This window comes from Scyliorhinus torazame, chromosome 5 (assembly GCF_047496885.1).
Source record: "Scyliorhinus torazame isolate Kashiwa2021f chromosome 5, sScyTor2.1, whole genome shotgun sequence".
NCBI lineage: Eukaryota > Metazoa > Chordata > Chondrichthyes > Carcharhiniformes > Scyliorhinidae > Scyliorhinus > Scyliorhinus torazame.
In genome coordinates this window covers 198,485,448-198,503,674 of record NC_092711.1, presented here as the reverse complement: position 1 = coordinate 198,503,674, position 18,227 = coordinate 198,485,448, and the positions used below count along the sequence as shown (strand labels likewise).

Genomic DNA, 18,227 nt, shown 5'->3' with positions numbered 1-18,227 from the left:
TAAAGAACAAAGAAAAGTACAGCACAGGAACAGGCCCTTCGGCCCGCCAAGCCCGTGCCGACCATGCTGCCCGTCTAAACTAAAATCTTCTACACTTCCTGGGTCCGTATCCCTCTATTCCCATCCTTTTAATGTATTTGTCAAGATGACCCTTAAATGTCACTATCGTCCCTGCTTCCACCACCTCTTCGGCGAGTGAGTTCCAGACACCCACTACCCTCTGTGTAAAAAGACTTGCCTCGTACATCTCCTATAAACATTTCCCCTCGCACCTTAAACCTATGCCCCCTAGTAATTGACCCCTCTACTCTGGGGAAAAGCCTCTGACTATCCACTCTGTCTCTGTCCCTCATAATTTTGTAGACCTCTATCAGGTCGCCCCTCAACCTCCGTCATTCCAATGAGAACAAACCGAGTTTATTCAACTGCTCCTCATCGCTAATGCCCTCCATACCAGGCAACATCCTAGTAAATCTCTTCTGCACCCTCTCTAAAGCCTCCACATCTTTCTGGTAGTGTGGCGACCAGAATTGAATACTATACTCCAAGTGTAGCCTAACTAAGGTTCTATACAGCTGCAACATGACTTGCCAATTCTTATACTCAATGCCCCGGCCAATGAAGGCAAGCATGCCGTATGCCTTCTTGACTACCTTCTCCACCTTTCAGTGACCTGTGGACCTGTATTGGTTTCACATCCCGTGAGACCATTCGGCCCTGTCCGATTGTATGGCCAAGGAAAGTGACTTGGGCTTTTCCAAATTCACATTTGGCTAGGTTTATCACCAAACCCGCCTCCTGAATAACTCCATCAGATGTTTTAAATGTTCTTTCCATGTCTGGCTGAAAATTACCAGATCGTCGATGTATACCGTACAATTGGGTAATCCTGAAACAACTTTGTTAGTTAACCGTTGAAAAGTGGCTGGGGTGTTTTTCATGCCAAATGGCATAACTTTGAATTGGTATATACCATCTGGAGTCACAAAAGCTGAAATCGCCTTCGCCCTTTCGGATAAAGGTACCTGCCAGTAACCTTTAAGTAAATCCAGTTTGGAAATAAAAGCTAATTGTCCCACTTTCTCAATGCAATCCTCAAAACATAGGATAGGATAAGAGTCTGTTCTTGTAACTGCATTAACCTTTTTATAGTCCACACACAACCGTTGGTTACCGTCTGGTTTCGGTACCATCACTATGGGTGAGCTCCATTGGCTGCACCCACTTCAATTATTTCATTTTTAAGCATACTCTCAATCTCTTTGTTAACCTGTGCCAATTTTAAAGGGTTAAGTCTATATGGATGTTGTTTTCCCACAACTACATGTATAGCCATTTTAGTACTTCCCAATTTATCTCCACAAACTTGCCCATGTGACATCAATAACTCTTTCAGGTCAATTTGTTTTTCCTCTGGAAGGTAACTCAACAGGGGCAGCATGGTAGCCTTGTGGATAGCACAATTGCTTCACAGCTCCAGGGTCCCATGTTCGATTCCAGCTTGGGTCACTGTCTGTGCAGAGTCTGCACATCCTCCCCGTGTGTGCGTGGGTTTCCTCCGGGTGCTCCGGTTTCCTCCCACAGTCCAAAGATGTGCAGGTTAGGTGGATTGCCATGATAAATTGCCCTTAGTGTCCAAAATTGCCCTTAGTGTTGGGTGAGGTTACTGGGTTATGGGGATAGGGGGAAGGTGTTGACCTTGGATAGGGTGCTCTTTCCAAGAGCCGGTGCAGACTCGATGGGCCGAATGGCCTCCTTCTGCACTGTAAATTCTATGAATTTATCCCAATTTTTAAGAACATCCTCATTTTCCAATTTAATTTGAGGTATGTCAAATTCACAGTCATCTGGATTTGGTTCGTCACTTTGAGTTAGAATCATTAAAACCTAATACTTTTTCCCTCCTTCCCTTTCAAAGCACCTTTTAAGCATATTCACATAGATTCATAGGTTCATAGAACATACAGTGCAGAAGGAGGCCATTCGGCCCATCGAGTCTGCACCAGCCCACTTAAGCCCTCACTTCCACCCTATCCCCGTAACCCAATAACTCCTCCTCACCGTTTTGGTCACTATGGGCAATTTATCATGGCCAACCCACCTAATCTGACATACATGACGCCCTCGGTGAGTCTTCCTTCTATCTGCTGTTTTTACCACATAATTCACCTCACTTAATTTCCTTTCAATCTGATAAGGTCCACAAAACCTTGCTTTTATTGGTTCACCTACCACTGGTAACAATACTGGGCTGGTTTAGCACACAAGGCTAAATAGCTGGCTTTTAAAGCAGACCAAGGCAGGCCAGCAGCACGGTTCAATTCCCTTAACAGCCTCCCCGAACAGGCGCCGGAATGTGGCGACTAGGGGCTTTTCACAGTAACTTCATTTGAAGCCTACTTGTGACGAAAAGCGATTTTCATTTCATTTTTTCATTTCAATACTAAAACTTTATCTCCACTGGCAAAAATACGAACTTTGGATTTCTTGTCCGCTACCTGTTTCATCACAGTTTGTGCAACTTTTAAATGTTGTCCAGCCAATTCACCTGCTCTATTTAATCGTTCCCTAAAATTTGACACGTAATCTAATAATGTAATTTCCGATTTCTCACTCACCAATTTTTCTTTAATCAATTTAAGTGGTCCTCTTACCTCATGACCAAAAATTAGTTCAAAGGACTAAATTTGGTTGCCTCATTAGGTGCATCCCTAATTGCAAACAATACGAATGGAATTCCTTTATCCCAATCCTCTGGATAATCGTGACAATAAGCCCTCAACATTGTCTTTAATGCCTGACGCCACCTTTCTAACGCTCCCTGCGATTCTGGATTATACGCAGTTGATTTAAATTGTTTTATTCCTAAGTTATCCATAACTTCTTTGAATAACCTTGAGGTAAAATTTGACCCTTGATCCAATTGTATTTCTGTGGGTAGTCTATATCTAGTAAAGAATTTAAATAACTCCTCCACAATCTTTTTAGCTGTAATATTACGTACTGGAATGGCCTTTGCAAACCTAGTAGACACATCCATTATAGTCAAAAGATATTGATTCCCACTTTTTGTTTTAAGAAGCGATCCTACGCAATCAATTAGTAAAAGGTTCCTCAAATGCTGGAATGGGTATTAAGGGTGCTGGTTTTATCACTGCTTGAGGTTTCCCTATCACTTGACATGCGTGACATGATTGACAAAATTTAACTACATTTTTATGTAGTCCAGGCCAATAAAAATGTTTCTGGATTTTAGCTTAAGTTTTCCTTATTCCCAAATGACCTCTCATTGGTACCTCATGTGCTTTTCTTCAACCACCAACACTGTGACTTTACATGGCCTAGTTTATTGCAGTGAAAACATTTGAAACTTTTCATGTCTCTTCCACCCTCCTGGATTTCTTTTTTAATCTGAGGTACACTCTCCTTATTATCTCCCACCAGATCACCTTTACCGCTTGAGTATTTCTCGTGTCCCCAGTTTCTATCCCTCACAGGCTGTAACTGATGTCGGAAACCAAGCTTTGATTTCTGAACTAATTCATAATCATTGCCATTTCTGCTGCCAACCCTGCAGTTTTAACCGCCTGCTCTTCCACATGAGATATCGCTACATCATGAATGGAACTTTTAAACCCCTCCAAAAGTATAATTTCTCAGAGAGCTTCATACGTTTGGTCTATTTTCAAAGCCCTTATCCACCTATCAAAATTACTCTGTTTGAGCCTTTCAAACTCCATGTATGTTTGACCAAATTTTTCCCTTAAATTTCCAAACCTTTGGCTGTAAGCTTCAGGCACTAGTTCATATGCACCTAAGATGGATTTTTTCATGTCCTCATACGACCCAGAAACCTCCTCCGGTAGTGATGCAAACACTTCACTAGCCCTACCTACCAGCTTTGTTTGAATCAGTAATACCCACATGTCCTGTGGCCATTTAATTTGTTTAGCCACCTTCTCAAATGAAATGAAAAAAGGCTTCTATCTCCTTCTCATCAAACCTTGGCAATGCTTGGACATATTTAAATAGATTCCCACCAAACCTTCAACTTTGATGCTCTTTCTCACTATCCTCATCACTATCAACCAACTGTACGTTTCCCTTTACGACTGCCAATTTTAACTGACTTTCATGTTTCATGGCCATTTTCTGAAGTTCAAACTCTTTCTCTTTATCTTTTTCCCTGATCTGTATCTCCCTTTCTCTTTCTTTTTATTCTGCTAGGGCTATTCTTTCTTTTCTCGTTTCTTATCTCTCTTTCTCATTCCTCTCTCTCTCTTTCTCATTCCTCTCTCTCTCTTTCTCTTTCCTCTCTCTTTCTCTTACCTCTCTCTCTTTCCCTTTCCTCTCTCTCTCTTTCGTATTCAAGCTGCTTTAATTCTTTCTCATGTCCCATTTGTTTAATTTGTAACTAAATTTTTGCCATTTCCACTGAGTCAAACTGTATCTCAGGCAACTTTAAATGCTTCGCCATGCCAGAATTACCTCATCTTTTCGCATTTTGCCAGGTAATGTTAGCTGCAATGTTTTTGCCAAATCTAACAGTCTGCTTTTAGTCTCTGTCCGTAAGGTACTGCGTGTGACCGTCTCTACCCCCAAAAACTTCAGAGCCTCTGAAAGAGCCATTGTCCACAACACACTCCCTACTTAAACTAGAATACCACACCTGAAAAGCAACCACAATATGCTCATCCTTCACTGTCTTTAAGTTCACTAAGCCAATCCAATAGATAGACTTTTATCCCCCTCGAGCCCCCAATTTGTTATGGGCCAGGGTTTAGAGAACCCCAAAGTGTATCATTGGAGTTCACCTGACCCACAACTTTTAATAGATTGTGGTATGGGGAGCACGCAGCCCACTCTACAGGTGTGGTGCAGCAGAAATGGAAAAGTATTTTTTTAAAGCAAAATAATGTTTATTCTATGTACGCAAGTTAACCATTTTAAAACATACAGTGAACATCTTAGCAACCATTAATTCAAATACAATCCCCAAAGAATACAACACTAAGTAATCCTTAAACTATCCTTTTAATATCCCATAAGACTTTTAAAAAAAAAAAGAACTTTTAACAGAAGCACATCAGGTTAAAGTCACTACTAAGAGCAGTTATTAGTTTTAAATCACCAGGATCGATTAACAGTTTTTAGATTACAGAGAGAGACTCTAATGCACCTTCTGGCTGTGACTGCAGCTATCCAGCTCTAAACACGAAACTAAAACACACCCGGCAGCAAACAGCCTAAAACAAAAGTAAAAAGCTGACAGACAGCCCAGCTCCACCCACACTCTGACATCACTGATAAACACCCATTTCTTAAAGGTACATTTCTTAAAAACCCATTTCTTAAAGGTACTCTCACATGACAATTTGAACCCATAAATCTCTGCTCCGCCACAGTTCCTGGAATCTCACGATATATAAAATACTCTGATCTATCTTTTCTGACTCAAACTTCCCCTCAGGAAATGTCAGAGTTTCCCCCACTCACTTAATCCATCAATATCTCAATACAACGTGCTCCTTCCCCATCTTCATTATAGGTTGTTCTTCCCATCTCTATTCTTTTCATTCAATTCAGATAGAAACAGACCACAAAGCTAACGCCCACCCATCTCTGAGGACACACCAGCCACACCTTTCCAATTTGAATCTATGCCCATTTCCCCTTCTCTCTGTTTCCTACTCCAAATCAATTCCCTATCCCAGCCAATAGGTTGTCTCCAATTCCAATCATTCTTGTGTTTGTTGCTAGTCTGCGATGTGTTGAAGTGCCATGTGGCCAGCTGGATAAGTCCGGTAGATTTTCTAGTCCGTGTTTTTTCTTTGCAGGATCATGCAGCTACTGTGCGGAGAGCTGTGCAGTCTGGAAATGTCAACCTCCGGGACCGACTGACCATCGAGTTGCATCGTGAGTGCTTCGGCCAAATGTGTTCTTAATCACTCATTATAATTTCCCTTCTGTGCTGTGCATTTTAAGGCCGGTTCTGTCAATCTCACAAAGGAGTTTTTCTTCCAGCTTGGTCCCCCCTGCTGTTACAAGGATCTCTTTTCCTGTTGTTGGCTGTGTCCTGTTAACTCCTTCCTTTGTGAGCTGTTAAACCACAAAGGGTTTTACAGGCAAGCATGTCCTGATTTTGGTGCTTTTCCTCTTTCTCACAAAATAGCATGAGAAGTCTCAGGCACAGACAATCGTTTATTGACCTACGCGTTGGGAGAGCCCAGCTTCAGAAATAGACCTCGGGAGCTGACTCTGCCCAACACATGGAATCAAGTTACATTTATACAGAGCTGATTACATTGGCAAAAATATTGTTTACATTGGATCATGTCTGTTTTAAATGTTACATTAAATATATTACGTATGTGCACTCAAGCAGAGTGAGTGGTATCTACCGTTCATTTTTCTATGGATCTCTCCCTAACCTCCCTACTGGTGTCAGACCCGATAGATGTGTCTGGTCCTTAGGTCGAGTTACAAAAACGTGTTTATTAATCTTTATACTGACTACTGTAGGTTGTGTCTTAAGAACAAACTTTTTACGGTCACTGAAATCTGGTTCAGCTGGAACATGTTGCTTGACCTTATGCTAACTGCTGTCGATGGTGCCCCTTCAGCTGTTAGCTGACATCTTTATGAAAATTGTTTTAGTACACTGTACCACACTATATGGATTCCAAATCCCTAAGGATAAGTGCTAATTGTCCTAATAGATTGTTGTTAATGAATCTTAATCATTTGTCTTCCCCACAACACTGACGTTCATCTAGTTCCAGTGGGGCTGCAGTTTTGGGTGTAAATTCTGACTGAGATTGCATTGTCCCTTTAACAATTGTAGCTCCCATGATTCAGATTGGTGAACTCATAGAATCATAGATTATCATAGAATTTACAGTGCAGAAGGAGGCCATTCGGCCCATCGAGTCTGCACCGGCTCTTGGAAAGAGCACCCTACCCAAGGTCAACACCTCCATTCTATCCCCATAAGCCTGTAACCCCACCCAACACTAAGGGTAATTTTGGACACTAAGGGCAATTTATCGTGGCCAATCCACCTAACCTGCACATCTTTGGACTGTGGGAGGAAACCGGAGCACCCGGAGGAAACCCACGCACACACGGGGACGATGTGCAGACTCCGCACAGACAGTGACCCAAGCCGGAATCGAACCTGGGATCCTGGAGCTGTGAAGCAATTGTGCTATCCACAATGCTACCGTGCTGCCCTTGAACTCTGTGCAATGTGGCGATCCAACCCAAGATTTTCCTGATCAACTGCGCCACAACACTATAGACCCCACTAAACAACTCAGGCTATTCAATAACTACCTGTCAAAATCGTCATTGGTAGTACTTAAGTATTGCTGGGAAATGAGACCATTTTTGTCAAAACGTTTCACCTTGCACTCATCAAGTCAATTCCTAAGAATATCAAATGTAAAGGGAACAAAATTAACACTGTATGAAAAGACACTGTGCATTGGTTGGCAAGTGGCCTCTGATTGGTAGGGGCATTGCCATGGAAAATCTACCAGTTGATGGTGACTGACAGTTAACTGCCATTTATTGTTTGAAATTTAAACCAGTTAGCTTGCCTATGATTGTTCAAGGCATTGACCTGAGGAAAGAAGACAGAAAGAACAGTACATGCATTTTGTCTGTTTCAGCTAAACAAAATAAGTGACAGCCATTCACTGGTTCATTGCCAACCAATCAGCATTCTCTTCTCATACAGTATAATTTGCGGTTTCCTTTATATTGGCATTCTTGCGAATTGTCATGAAGAGTGCAAGATGAAATGCTTCGACAATTTTCTTTTCAGAAATACCATAGAATAGAATCAGAGAATACCTATAGTGCAGATGGAGGCCATTCGGCCCATCGAGTTTGCACCAACCCTCTGAAAGAGCACCTTACCTAGGCCCACGACCGCACCCTATCCTCGTAACCCCCAACTAACCTACACACCTTTGGACACTAAGTGGTAATTTAGCATGGCTAATCAACCTAACCTGTACATCTTTGGACCTGTCAAAAATATATTGATTACCCTCTTAAAAGCTCTGACCTTTGGTTTAATTCCCTCCATGGTCAGCTTTTTTAACACATGAAGAAATTAGCGCTTAGATTTTCCCCGATGGTTTCCTGAGAGGCCGAAATCCTGGATCAATGCGTAACGCAAGATTCTGCTGAGCTTGGGTGACAAGAGATCCCGACCTCTACCACTTTCTTGTGAACCTCTCCGCATATATCTTAATCATACGTTTCACTGTTTCATCCAAATTGAATCTCTACCCCAGTGTCCTAGGTCTTCGTAGGATCCACAGAATCTCAGCACAGGTCAAGGTGGCTCAGCAATGTGTGCTGCACTCACTCTTCAGCTGGACTGGTGAATCTAATCCTGCACACACACACAGACAAAAAGGCCAGCTGCCCCATCAAGCCTGTTCCAGACCACAGTGACACCTGAAGAAATCTAACTTCATAACTCATTACCAGACCATCCAAGTCTCTGGGAGAAAGGATAAAGCAGATAAAAAGCTAATTAGGGACATAAAATTTGGAAATTCTTTTCTGAGCCCCAGCGACAATCAAAATCTAATCTGGGTGACCACATCCACCGTGTTTAAATTACCAGATATTCAACCCTCACCACAGCTAGGAATTGGCACCTCTTTCTCAAGATTTACAACAAATCAGCATTTACCACAATCTGGCAACTCGTTCCAGGCATTGACTATCGCCTTGGAAAAGAAGATCCCAGCATTTAATCTGGCCCTTTCCCCACATCCTTTTATATCCCTTTCCAAACCCTACCCAGTCCCCTTTTATGTAATGTTCAAGACTCCTCGCCTCAACACCTGTTTGTAGCAAGCAAATCCCTTTCTAATAACCCCTTATGTTGATATTGAATGTCACTTTAGGATCCGTTTGCATACCTTGGCTCACACTTTGTGGAACTATCAGACGCTGTGGAACATCATGAGTAGATAGGTAGAGAAGAGGAGAATGTAAATGCAGTGGCAGTGGATGAGCTGACTGAGTTTCTATTTCCATTCACACAGCGGATGGTCGCCATGGCATCGTGCGAGTGGACAAGCAGCCCTTGGCTGCGAAGTTAGTGGATCTGCCTTGTATCATCGAATCCCTCAAGTCCATCGATAAAAAGACGTTCTATAAAACTGCTGATCTGTGTCAGGTGTGGTTATCCCTTATTTATAACAATATAAATTTGGATCAGAAGTGACAGCAATGAACAAGGAGTTCGTATCAAAAGGACAAGTGACTGACTGTTTCTGCAGTTGATGGGATTATTTATCATTTGTTGCTCTGATATTGAGGGATATGGTGAGAAGAACTCATCGAAGGTGGCAAGACAGGGTGAGGTGGCAGAGGTGGCTTGGGGCTGGTATGAAGGCAATCTGTACATTGGAACAACTGCTTCAACTGCATTATCTGTTATTCCTCTCTTGCTCCAGATGTTGGTGTGTACCACTGATGGGGAGCTGTACCCTCCACAGGAGGAGCCCGTGCCAGTTGATCCCAAAAACAAAAAGAAGGACAAGGACAAGGAGAAGAAATTCTTGTGGAATCACAGTAGTGAGTCTTATCATTATCACAGATTGTGTAGCAACAGAAACATTACTGTGGGCTGGGGAACAGGGAGATTCTGACCAGTGGCGTACCGCAGGGATCAGTTCTGGGTCCTCTGCTGTTTGTGATTTTCATTAATGACTTGGATGAGGGAGTTGAAGGGTGGGTCAGTAAATTTGCAGATGATACGAAGATTGGTGGAGTTGTGGATAGTAAGGAGGGCTGTTGTCGGCTGCAAAGAGACATAGATAGGATGCAGAGCTGGGCTGAGAAGTGGCAGATGGAGTTTAACCCTGAAAAGTGTGAGGTTGTCCATTTTGGAAGGACAAATATGAATGCGGAATACAGGGTTAATGGTAGAGTTCTTGGCAATGTGGAGGAGCAGAGAGATCTTGGGGTCTATGTTCATACATCTTTGAAAGTTGCCACTCAAGTGGATAGAGCTGTGAAGAAGGCCTATGGTGTGCTCGCGTTCATTAACAGAGGGATTGAATTTAAGAGCCGTGAGGTGATGATGCAGCTGTACAAAACTTTGGTAAGGCCACATTTGGAGTACTGTGTACAGTTCTGGTCACCTCATTTTAGGAAGGATGTGGAAGCTTTGGAAAAGGTGCAAAGAAGATTTACCAGGATGTTGCCTGGAATGGAGAGTAGGTCTTACGAGGAAAGGTTGAGGGTGCTAGGCCTTTTCTCATTAGAACGGAGAAGGATGAGGGGCGACTTGATAGAGGTTTATAAGATGATCAGGGGAATAGATAGAGTAGACAGTCAGAGACTTTTTCCCCGGGTGGAACAAACCATTACAAGGGGACATAAATTTAAGTTGAAAGGTGGAAGATATAGGAGGGATATCAGAGGTAGGTTCTTTACCCAGAGAGTAGTGGGGGCATGGAATGCACTGCCTGTGGAAGTAGTTGAGTCGGAAACATTAGGGACCTTCAAACAGCTATTGGATAGGTACATGGATTACGGTTAAATGATATAGTGTAGATTTATTTGTTCTCAAGGGCAGCACGGTAGCATTGTGGATAGCACAATTGCTTCACAGCTCCAGGGTCCCAGGTTCGATTCCGGCTTGGGTCACTGACTGTGCGGAGTCTGCACGTCCTCCCCGTGTCTGCGTGGGTTTCCTCCGGGTGCTCCGGTTTCCTCCCACAATCCAAAGATGTGCAGGTTAGGTGAATTGGCCAATGATAAATTGCCCTTAATGTCCAAATTGCCCTTGGTGTTGGGTGAAGGTGTTGAGTTTGTGTAGGGTGCTCTTTCCAAGAGCCGGTGCAGACTCAAAGGGCCGAATGGCCTCCTTCTGCACTGTAAATTCAATGATAATCTATGATTAATCTAGGACAAAGGTTCGGCACAACATCGTGGGCCGAAGGGCCTGTTCTGTGCTGTATTTTCTATGTTCTATGTTCTATTACTGCATTTGATCATTATCCTGTGACTCTCTAGATAGAGAGGACCTATGAGAATAGAAGGGAATAGGCATGGTTGGGCTTGACTGTAGTGCCACAAATAGTCTAACTACCTACCATTGCCTCAACTTGCTCAGAGAAAGGCAACTTGAGTAGAATATTGAGCTAGGGGCCTTCAGGAAAGAAAGAAGAAGAATGGTAAAGGAATGAAGAGCTGCCCTAGTTTTCTCATGAATAATGTGAAAGGAGATGGGTTACTTGATGCCTCTGGAACCAGGCACTGTTAGTGCATTGGATAGAGCATACGTACGAGTCAGGAGAAGGAGTAGGCCACTCGGCCCATCCAGCCTGCCCTGTCATTCATTAATATGGCTGATCTAATTTTAATCTCAACTTCACTTTCCTGCCCACCCCCGTTAGCCATTCACCTCCTTGCTTATCAAGCATCTATCTAGTTCTGCCCGAAATATATTCAAAGTCTCTGCCTCAGTCACCTTTTGAGGAAGGGAATTGAGAGGAAAAAGCACCACTTCACAAAATAAAACAGCCATGGACAACCAAAGAGATTAGGGGACAGCATAAAAATAAAAGAAAGGGCTTACAAAAGTGCAAAACACAGCACAGATCTGAACAAATGGGATGGATGCAAAGACCAGCAATGGGTCACAAAGCAGCTTATAAGAGCTACTAAAAGGGATTTTTAAAAATTAATTCACGGAATATTGGTGTCACTGGCTGGACCAGCATTTATTGCCCACCCCTGAGGGCATTTGAGAGTCAACCACATTGCTATGGATCTGGAGTCACATGTAGGCCAGACCAGGTAAGGACGACAGATTTCCTTCCCTAAAGGACATTAGTGAACCAGTTGGGTTTTTATGACAATTGACAACGGTTTCATGGTCACCATTCGACTTTTAATTCCACATTTTTATTGAATTCAAATTGCACCATCTACCATGGTGGGCTTCAAACTCAGGTCTCCAGCGCATGACTCTGGGTCTCTGGATTACTAGTCCAGTGACAATATCACAAAACCACTGCCTCCCCTTATTAAAGGAATCTTGCAAGGGACATCAAAATGAATAAGAATAAATGCTCTAATTATATAAATGGAAAGAACTCCAATAAATTGGTTAAACATGATTTAGCTTTTACAGCTGCCTGATTACCTTAAATTTTTCCAAGTGCAATGGGTTAGCACTGTTGCTTCACAGCACCAGGGACACGGATATAATTCCCGGCTTGGGTCACTGTCTGTGCGGAGTTTGCACGTTCTCCGCGTGTCTGCGTGGGTTTCCTCCCACAAGCCGCAAAAGACAAGCTGTTAGATGAATTGGACATTCTGAATTCTCCCTCAGTGTGCCCGAACAGGCGCCGGAGTGTGGCGACTAGGGGATTTTCACAGTAACTTCATTGCAGTGTTAATGTAAGCCTACTTGTGACACTAATAAACATTATTATTATTATAACATCTTTTGTTAAAATTATTTTTATTCAAATCTGGGCATACATAACAAACAATAACAAAATACAATCCTCCTAATTGGCACTTTTTCTCACCTAAACTGTTCCGTCAAGAGTTCCCTGGTAGGGGGCCACAGAGTACCACTGATCTACCTCCAGAATTGCACCAATCTCTGACCGCACCATCTTGCTCCTGTACACATTAAATGTGAGCACTATCCGTGTACCACTGCCTTCAAGGCCTCCCAGAACATGGAGGGTGAGATCTCCCCGTCCTGATTGAACTCTATGTACTCCTTAATGACCAAAGTCATCTTTCTGCCAAATTCTCCCCCCCCCCCCCCAATCTGGTCCGCAAATACCCAAAGCTCCTTCACCATTCTCGACTTGACTAATGGCCTTGGGCACGACCGATCTAGTCGGGGATCCATCACACAATCAAAATGACACCCATGATCAATTTGTGCGAGTCCAGGTCCAGGGTGACAGCCACTATCCACTTAATAAACTCCATCATCCCAATTTGGCGCATAAACGGTTACTAGCATGACCATCCCCCCCCCCCCCCCTGTAAGATCCCACTAACCATGACAAACCAACCCCCCTGGATCTAGCACCTCTCTGGCCAGTACAAATTATGCCCTCTTACTAAATAGAATAGCGGCCCCTCTCGATTTAGAGTCCAATCCTGAATGGAATGGAAAGAGTCTGTTTAGCACAGGGCTAAATCACTGGCTTTGAAAGCAGACCAAGGCGGGCCAGCAGCACGGTTCAATTCCCGTAACAGCCTCCCCGAACAGGCGCCGGAATGTGGCGACTAGGGGCTTTTCACAGTAACTTCATTGAAGCATACTTGTGACAATAAGCGATTTTCATTTTCATTTTCATTTCATTTCATTTCGGAATGTCTGCCCCACCCATCTCATTTGCAACCTAACCTGGTCTTTAATCAGCAAATGCATCTCTTGGAGAGACACCACCTCTGCCCCCAAGCTATTCAAATGCACAAATGCCCTGGAACGTTTCACCGGCCCATTTACACCCTGCACATTCCAGGTCACTATTCTCACCGGGGGCTTCTGCCTCCACTCCCCCTCACTTATTTAAGTTTGCTATCCCAATCTGTTATAGAACGTCCATTTTCCTTTCCTGTCTGAGCCCACACAAAATGGCTGCCCATTCCAACCTGCCCCGTCTTTGCCGAAAAAGATATGCATCACCAGTATCCTCCGCCCCCCCCCCCCCCCCCGATCGCTCCCACTGTGCCCCCCCACAATCTGGCTGCCCGTTGCAGCCCCCACCCCCAATGTTGCTTCCGATCATCAACATATTCGCCACAAGAAGATCGAAACAAAGGTCCCCTCCCATATTGGCCAAACTGCCCATCCCCCCTCGCCGCCTATCCACCTCCAACCTTCGGAGGGGTCCTGGTCTTGATTCTTTCCCCCCCCCCCAAATAGCTCCTACACCTCTACCAGCACAGAGGAGAGAGACACCTCAACCATTTTAACACACCAACAACAAGGCAAACATGTGTAACTATAATAAAACATGGTAAGCATAGTGCAAACATTAAAAGAAAATAAAAGTGGTCAACATGTAGAAATGGAATGAGAATTTGGTTTATACAGGCATTTCAAAAGGACTCCGCAAAATCCCCAAACAACATTCCCCAATCAACCCTCCTCTAACCATTGCTCCTTAATGAAATCGCGTGCTTCTTCAGGCGACGTGAAATAATGATCCTTCCTCTTAAATGTCACTCAAAGTTTGGCTAATACAATACGCCAAACAGAACTTTGTTACGAAAACGAATCGCCTTGGCCCGATTGAAGCCAGCTTGTTTCTTGCCCAGTTCGGCTCCAATGCCCTGATATGTTCGGATCTGTTGGGGTCTGTTCCTTCACCTGGAAAGGATGCATCCTCACTATAACAGCCCTCGGCGGTTCTCCCGCTCTCGGCCTCTGCCCTAGCGATCGGTATGCTTGGTCCACCTCCAGGGCCTTTTCACAGACCCCCTCATTCACCAGCTTTGCCAGCACGTTGAAAACGTAGGGCGTGACACACATTCCCTCCACCCCCTCCGGCAGGTCAACAAACCGTAGATTTGGCCGCCTGGACCGATTTCTTGGTTCTCAACCCTCGTTTTCAGTTCCTTGAAGGCCGCTCCCAACAACGGCACCTCTGCCTCCAGCTCCACAATGTGGTCACTATGGTCAGAGACCGCCCGTTCCACATCTCGAATAGTCGCCCTTTGTGACTCCAGCCATCTTTCTACCCGCTCCATGGCACCATGAAGAGAGGCGACCGCTCGCTCAGTTGCCTTTGACCAATCTTCCTACATCTCCCACCGATGCTCCCATAGTCCCACGTTAATAAGTACCATCAGTTGCTCCACTGGCAATGGGGTGGACGACGACGTCCCTCCTCGGCCATATTGTCTGTATCCACACCACGCAGACCCTCCACTTCCACCATCGCCTTAAATCGACTTTTATCGTGTACAGTAACCTGCCCCCATGGCACCACGAAGGAGAAATCACTTTCCACCACTTATGTTGCAACATCTTTAATTATAGCGTCTAACATTTTTCCTATGACAGATGTTAAACTAACTGGTCTGCAAGTTCCTGCTTTCTGTCTCCGTCCCTTTTTGAATAAAGGAGTTGTATTCACTTTTTTCCAATATAATGGAACCTTTCCCGAATCTGGTGAATTTTGAAAAATTAAAACCAATGCATTTACTATCTCATGAGCCACTTTTTTTAAGACCATTAGATGGAGTCCATCAGGACTCAGGGATTTGTCAGCCCGCAGATCCAACAATTTATTCAGTACCACTCCCCAGCAATTGTAATGTTCCTGAGTTTCTCCGTCCTTTCCATTTCCTGATTTACAACTATTTCTGGGATGTTACTTGTATCTTCTACAGTGACTGACCAATGCAAAATACCAGTTCAATTCATCTGTCGTTGTCTTCTTTTCCAATATTGACCCTCAGACTCACTTTCTATAGGACCAATTCACACTGTTAAATCTTAGAATCCCTACAGTGCAGAAGGAGGCAATTTGGCCCATCGAATCTGCACCGACCTTCTGAAAGAGCACCCAACTCAGGCTCACTCCCCGTAACCCCACCTCACATTTTGGACACTAAGGACCAATTTAGCATGGCCAATCCACCTAATCTACTCACCTTGGACTGTGGGAGGAAACCAGAACACCCGGAGGAAACCCATGCAGATATAAACCCATGCAAATATAAAGATATAAACTCCACCCGAGACCGGAATTGAACTGGGGCCCCTGGTGCTGTGAGGCAGCAGTGCTAACCATTGTGATCTTTTAATAGCTTTGGAAACTAACTATCTATCTTTATATTTCTAGATAACACTAATTTTATGTGTATAATGACAGGAAGTGTATTTTCCAGATATGCTTGTGATATGATGGAGAATTGGATTAACAGACCTCTTTTAAACAGAGCTGCAAGTGAAATCTGTTCACCCGGCTATCCATCACATTGTCTAGACCGGAGCTATGGAAACATAAACTACAATTCTACATTCTATCCTTCTAAAACTTGTGCTGTATGTGGAGAACATTTTGTATTGTATAATGCTGGGACTGTGCTACTGTATCATGGAATTAGTGAGAGAGTAAAGACAGAGAGACTCACAACACAGAACAAAGCTGTTCAGCCTCTCATGTCTGTGCTAGCTCCTTGTTGAGGAAATACAAATTAATCCCGCTGCCCAGGTCATTCCCCATAACACTGCATCAATTATAAACCAATCCTTTCAATCTCTTCCCGTAGCACTCTATCAAACCCAAACTAATCTCAAATTAATCCTACTGCCCTATATTTGCCCCATAAACCAGCCTGAATCCCAAACTAATCCAAGAGCGCTGCTCGCTCTGCCAATCCTGAACTAATTACAAGGATTCACTATCCACTCGTTATCCTGAACTAATCCCTTGTATTGATGTGTTTAATAAACCAAACAGTTTATCGAACCTGCTCTGTGCAGTGGCGACAGCAAAATGGAGCCCAGGGCAGCATTTGATAATTATTTTAGGCTACTCAAATATAGCCACTCTGTTTCACCCTTATTGATATTTGTTGCTTTTTTCCTTGAATTTCAGTCACATGTCCTCTGAAGAATGTCCGCAAAAGGAGATTTCGGAAAACTGCAAAGAAAAAGGTGAGAACTTCCAACACGATCTGACTCATTGTGCATTTCTAATTTGTGATGTACCAGTGTTGAAAATGTTTGGTGGGGCATTGTAGATAGGGAAAGGTTGATAGAACTCTCAACGCTGCTCTGCCATTCAAAAAGATCATGCCTGATGTTCGACCATAACTGCAGATGATGTACTCTGTATATTATCCCATGCTTTACCTGTCCTGGGAGTGTTTGATGGGGACAGGGTAGACGGAGCTTTACTCTGTACCTAACCCCATGCTGTACCTCGCCTGGGAGTGTTTGATGGGGACAGTGTAGAAGAAGCTTTACTCTGTATCTAATCCCATGCTGTACCTGGCCTGGGAGTGTTTGATGGGGACAGTGTAGAGGTAGCTTTACTCTGTGTCTAACCCCGTGCTGTACCTGGCCTGGGAGTGTTTGATGGGGACAGTGTAGAGGGAGCTTTATTCTCTAGCTAACCCAACAAGGTTGGAGGAAGCTTTACTGTGAGCCTAATGTTTGTTGCAAGTTTAGGCACAGGAGTAGTTTCATATTTAATACTTGACCATGAATGAAATCAAAACTTTGATATTCCAAAGTCCTCCTTATTCTTTTTTTGTTCCTAGTACATTGAGTCTCCGGATGTGGAAAAGGAAGTGAAAAGGTTGCTGAGCACAGATGCTGAAGCTGTCAGTGTCCGTATCCTTCCGGTTTGCAGAGGGAGTGGGGTTTAGATAATGGAGTGTAACAGCCTTTCTGCATTGATAAAGACAGACTTGAAATTCACCTTTTGTGACCTCAGGACGTACCCAAGCACTTCAAAGTCAAAGGAATACTTTTGGACTGCAATTGTTGTTGTAAAGTGGGAGACATGGCAGTCAACACACTACGACATCATGCAACGAGCAATGTGTTAAATGTCCTTATCGTTGTATTATGTGTTGACATGTGCCTTATGGAGTGAGGGATAAATATTGTTCCAGGACATGAGTGAGAGATTCTCTGATCTTCATCAAAATGTGCCATAGGACTTTTTATCAGAAAACACAAATGAGGCCTTGTCTCAACACATCATCCAAACGTCAGCACCTCTGACAGTGTAGCACCTCTGACAGTGTAGCACTTCTTCCGTAAACCTGTCCAGTATGACCCTCTCTCCTCAGTCAGAAAATTCTTCTGCGGGGGGAGTGTTCCTCATTTGGGATGGGTGGGGGGTGTTTTCCTCTGTGGATAGGTAGGTGGAAGTGTTCCTCAGGGGAGCTTTCCTCCGCAATGGGAGTGTTCCTTACCCGGAGTGGGGGCGGATAAGGGTAGTTCTCCTCTGTGGATGTGTGTTCCTCTAGTGGGCGTGCTTCCCTTCTCTGGAGTAGGTGAGGGGGCAATGTGCGTCCTGTCAGGGAGGTGGGGGGGGGGGGGGGCGGTGAGGGAGGGAAAGGAAAGGAAAGGGAGTGCTCCTCTTCAGGGGCAGCATTCCTCTGAGGGGAAACATTTTTCTTCAGTACCACCTACCCTCTTTGTTGGGATTAGCGCTCTGCAGTTGAAACTTTCCTCTTTCCTT

At 44.0% G+C, this 18,227-nt stretch overlaps 1 protein-coding gene across 1 annotated transcript in view; it reads left to right on the top strand.

Moving 5' to 3' along the window:
• The window catches only part of taf7 (TAF7 RNA polymerase II, TATA box binding protein (TBP)-associated factor), a 76,813-nt gene that overhangs the window by 14,461 nt on the left and 44,125 nt on the right, over positions 1-18,227 (top strand). Inside the window, exons 3-7 of the mRNA XM_072504963.1 lie at positions 5,838-5,916; positions 9,072-9,205; positions 9,486-9,606; positions 16,629-16,687; positions 17,296-17,368. Coding sequence (XP_072361064.1) covers positions 5,838-5,916; positions 9,072-9,205; positions 9,486-9,606; positions 16,629-16,687; positions 17,296-17,368 — 466 coding nt within the window. The remainder of the gene's footprint in view (positions 1-5,837; positions 5,917-9,071; positions 9,206-9,485; positions 9,607-16,628; positions 16,688-17,295; positions 17,369-18,227) is intronic.